The sequence below is a fragment of the Propithecus coquereli genome, unplaced genomic scaffold, assembly GCF_000956105.1.
Source record: "Propithecus coquereli isolate 6110/MARCELLA unplaced genomic scaffold, Pcoq_1.0 Scaffold168, whole genome shotgun sequence".
NCBI classification, from domain to species: Eukaryota; Metazoa; Chordata; class Mammalia; order Primates; family Indriidae; genus Propithecus; species Propithecus coquereli.
In genome coordinates, this window is record NW_012141413.1 from 2,175,942 (window position 1) to 2,180,303 (window position 4,362).

General features: G+C 35.5%; 1 protein-coding gene across 1 annotated transcript in view; it reads left to right on the top strand.

The window, feature by feature from the left end:
- Window positions 1–4,362, top strand: part of PSPC1 (paraspeckle component 1) — a 66,126-nt gene that overhangs the window by 22,808 nt on the left and 38,956 nt on the right. The window contains exon 5 of the mRNA XM_012641670.1: window positions 2,067–2,151. Coding sequence (XP_012497124.1) covers window positions 2,067–2,151 — 85 coding nt within the window. The remainder of the gene's footprint in view (window positions 1–2,066; window positions 2,152–4,362) is intronic.

Below are 4,362 nucleotides of genomic sequence, written 5' to 3' on the forward strand. Positions count from 1 at the left end.
AACAATCCGCCCGCCTCGGCCTCCCAGAGTGCTAGGATTACAGGCGTGAGCCACCGCGCCCGGCCTTGTTTTATTTTCTTAAGAAAAATTCCCAGTTGTGATTTACTGGATCAAAATAAAAATACCTCTAGTTATATGTTTATTGTAATTTTTTTTTTCTGGAAGGATATTATCATGGTAGTGTACAAGTGGTACTAATTTTAGTGAAATTTCAGAAACTTTGGATATTAGTAACTTAAATAATTTAGTAAGTTTAAAATGGTAGTTTTCTTTTCAGTTCATAGTTCTCTTTCTAAGTATCAGGTAACTGCTTATCTGATAATTTGATTGTTGGAGCCTTTGAGCTAATTATGCCAATGTTACAGATGAGGAAATAAGATTTGAGAAGTTAAATCAGCTTTCTCAAGTTGCACAGCTTAAAAGTAGAAGATCCAGTTGTCAGAAAACAAAAATTTATGTTCTTATTCCTTTTCATGGAAGAAAAGTAATGTATATTTTCACATTTATTGTGTATGTTAGGGTAGTCCCTTATTTAAGGGCAGCCAACCTACAAAACAAGGCATGGATAAAATTTTTACAGTATATACTGGATTGACTTTCTTGGATTGATAATGATAGTAGGACACTTTCTGTACTTTGACTTGTTGAAGCATTTCCTCTTAGGAAAGTAAGTAGATTATTTATTTTTGTTTTCTACTAGATTTCCACAGCTAAAATAATTACATGATAGTTGTGTGGTTTTCAACATTGGTTGCACAATTAAGGCATCTAGGGAGCTTTAAAAATAAATACGCTTGGTCCACATCACAAGAGATTCTGATTTAATTGATCTGAGGTTACAAGATATTCACATAATTCTAATGAGCATTTAAGGTTGAGAACTAATGTTATAAAGGTTTGAAATCATTATAGTCATGTTTAATGTTATTTGTTTTCTCTACTGGCATGTTATCAGAGTCACCTGGGCCCTGTCCCATGTGCTAAAACAGATATTTCTGAGCTGACTCCCAAAATACGTAGTGTTTTTTTTTTGTTGTTTTGTTTTTGAGACAGAGTCTCACTTTTGTTGCCTGGGCTAGAGTGAGTGCCGTGGCGTCAGTCTAGCTCACAACAACCTCAAACATCTGGGCTCAAGTGATTCTCCTGCCTCAGCCTTCCAAGTAGCTGGGACTACAGGCATGCGCCACCATGCCCGGCTAATTTTTTCTATATATGTTTAGTTGTCCGATTAATTTCTTTCTATTTTTAGTAGAGATGGGGTCTCGTTCTTGCTCAGGCTGGTCTTGAACTCCTGAGCTCAAACAATCCGCCCACCTCGGCCTCCCAGAGTGCTAGGATTACAGGCGTGAGCCACTGCGCCCGACCTAGGTCGGAAAATTTTTAGCTTGGAATGGTTATATACTGCTACTCAGATGTGCAGTACAAATGTACTTTTCATTATCTTACTCTGGAATTGGGGATTGGTGTTAGTAAGAATGCTTTTTGCTGCTGTTGTTGAAAATAGTTTTGTTCATATCAATATTCGGCTTGATTTTCCCCTTTCAAAAATTGTCTCTTTGCCTGTCTCCATAAGACATTGACTTAGTGAAGGAGGAATCTTCTGCTAATTGTGATGGGAAGTTTGTCCTTTGGGTTTTATGCAGTTCCCTATCTCCTTATTCTTGTTTGTCTGGTCTGGTTCTTAAGTGCCTTCTGCTTGGTGTCTCTCAAAGCATTTTTGGGGGATTTGCATTTGCTGCTGAAAAAAATTACAATTTCTTTAAAAATTACAAATAAAAACAGGTTAATATAGCTATCATTTATTATGTTTTTAGTATGTGCCAGGTATTGTTAAAATAATTACTACCCATTTTAATTTCTTAACATAGAGATGAATTTTAATACTCTTTTTATTATATATACATGCCCAGAAAGGTTATTAATTTGATTACACATCTTATATTTTTTCACTGTAAAATGATTAATAGACAGATACATTGCTGGTGATAAGAGAATCTCTATGCTTATTGATGTAAAAATATACAAAGGGAAGCTAAAAACATTAATGTGCAATCAATATTTTACAGATCTAATGAGACGTCAGGAAGAACTCAGACGCTTGGAAGAACTCAGAAACCAAGAACTGCAAAAACGGAAGCAAATACAACTGAGGTAATAAAAATTCGTTGTAACACAAACATGAATATTTTTAATTTCAAAATATTTAGGGTGTATAAGTGTTTTTTGTATGTGGATGAATTGTATCATGCTGAAGTCAGGGCTTTCAGAGTACCTGTCATCAGAATAGTGTATATTGTACTTGATATTGATAGGCAGATTTTTGTCCCCCACCCCTGCCTCCTTTCTTAGTTTCCAGTGTTCATTACAGCTCTTTATGACCATATATATCCCTCATTTACCCCCTACTTATAAGTGAGAACATGTAGTAACTGCTTTTCCGTTCCTGAGATGCTTCATTTTACGATAATGGTCTCTAGTTCCATCCAAGTTGCTGCAAAAGACATTGTTTCATTCCATTTTATGGCTGAGTAGTACTCCATGGTATATACATTTTCTGTATTCACTCCTCAGTTGATGGGCACTTACGTTGGTTCCATATCTTTGCATTTGTGAATCGTGGGTGATAAAATTTAGGTGTAGGTGTCTTTTATAAACAGACTTCTTTTTCTTTGAGTAGATACCCAGTAGTGGGATTGCTGCATCGAATGGAAGGTCTACTTTAGTTCTAGATGGATATATTTGAATTGCTCTTAGTTTTTATTTTGTCGTGTATGTAACGCTACTGTGATTGTCTTTACGCTTCTGATAATTTGTTTAGAAAAGATTTCTGGAAGTGGGCTCCATGGTAAAAAGGGTATGAGCATTTAAAGTCTCAGTACCTAATAGATAATTGTGGTGACCAACTTAAAATCTTGTAGGTTAAAGTGGGGAAGTTTGGGAGAGTGGTTAATCCAAGATGTATAAACAAAAATTGATAGCTTTCCTTTTGCCTGCAATTTTTTTTTTTTTTTTTTTTTGTAGAGAAGGGTCTTCACTATGTTGACCAGGCTGGTGTTGAACTCCTGGCTTCAAGCGGTCCTCCTGCATCTGTCTCCCAAAGGGCTGGGATTGTAGGTGCATTCCATCATGTCTGGCTTATTTTTATTCTTTTTGTAGAGAAGGGTTCTCACTATGTTGACCAGGCTGGTGTTGAACTCCTGGCTTCAAGCGGTCCTCCTGCATCTGTCTCCCAAAGGGCTGGGATTACAGGTGTGAGTCACCGTGCCCAGCCTTGTAATTTTTAATTGTAAGACATAATGGGATAAATGTTTCAAAAATCATGGTAATTAGGAAAAGTTATGAACAAAACTATGATAGGTGAAGCAAACTTAGAAATTTGGTTTTGAAATAATATTTATTTTAAAAATAATAAGTGCTTGTGGCAAGAAATAAAGTGGTTCATGGGAACGTAAAAGTAAAGAAGAAACTGAAAAACTGAATGAATCTGAAGCTTCTCCAGAGTCTGCAGATAGGTGGTATTCAGTACATTTCAATGTATTTTTTCCAACTTTGTCTTTGTACTTGATTTTATCAGTGTATCTGTATTTCTGTATGATTTTACTGTGCTCACGACATTCTCAAATTATGGTCCTTAGACAGGCAGCATTAGCATTCTCAGCTAGGAATTTTTAGAACTACAGTCTCAAGCCTCCCTCTAGAACCTCTAAATCAGAAACTAGAGTGGTGGGGCCTGGCCACCTGGGAATCCTTTGGGTGATACTGACGCACCTGAAAGTTTGAGAACTACTGTTGTACACAACTCTCCAGTGAACTGCCTACTTCTGAGACCTTTTTCAACTTTTTCTTTCCCTTTTTATATAAACATCTTTAAATTTTCTACTTTTAGAAAAGGAAACCTCCCCTCTCCTAACATAGGACCTTATCTAAAGTGAGTTTTCTCCTCTAATATTTGACGGACAGCTAGGCTTTTTGACATGGTACCCTACCCGTGTTCCCAAAAAATAGACAAATAACGAAAACTAAGCAGAATATGGGCTGAAACCCAACATAGGATACAAAAATATAACAAATGAACCTAATTACATACATGAATAACATAATCACACTGAAAGGGGATGGAGAAGAAAATAAGGAACCATAACTTTGTTTTCTTTTTTTTTCTTTTTTTTCTTTTTTTCTTTTTTACCTTAGATCTGTAGATTTTTTTCTTTTTTTCTTTTTTTTTTTTTTACCTTCAATCCTGCAGAATTAACTTTGGGAAACAGTATCTTGACTAGATACAGTAAGATTAATGCCATTTGTAAATTCTGTAATCTAGTTACAGTTAGCAGTTCTGAAATTATTTTATTTATTTATTTATTT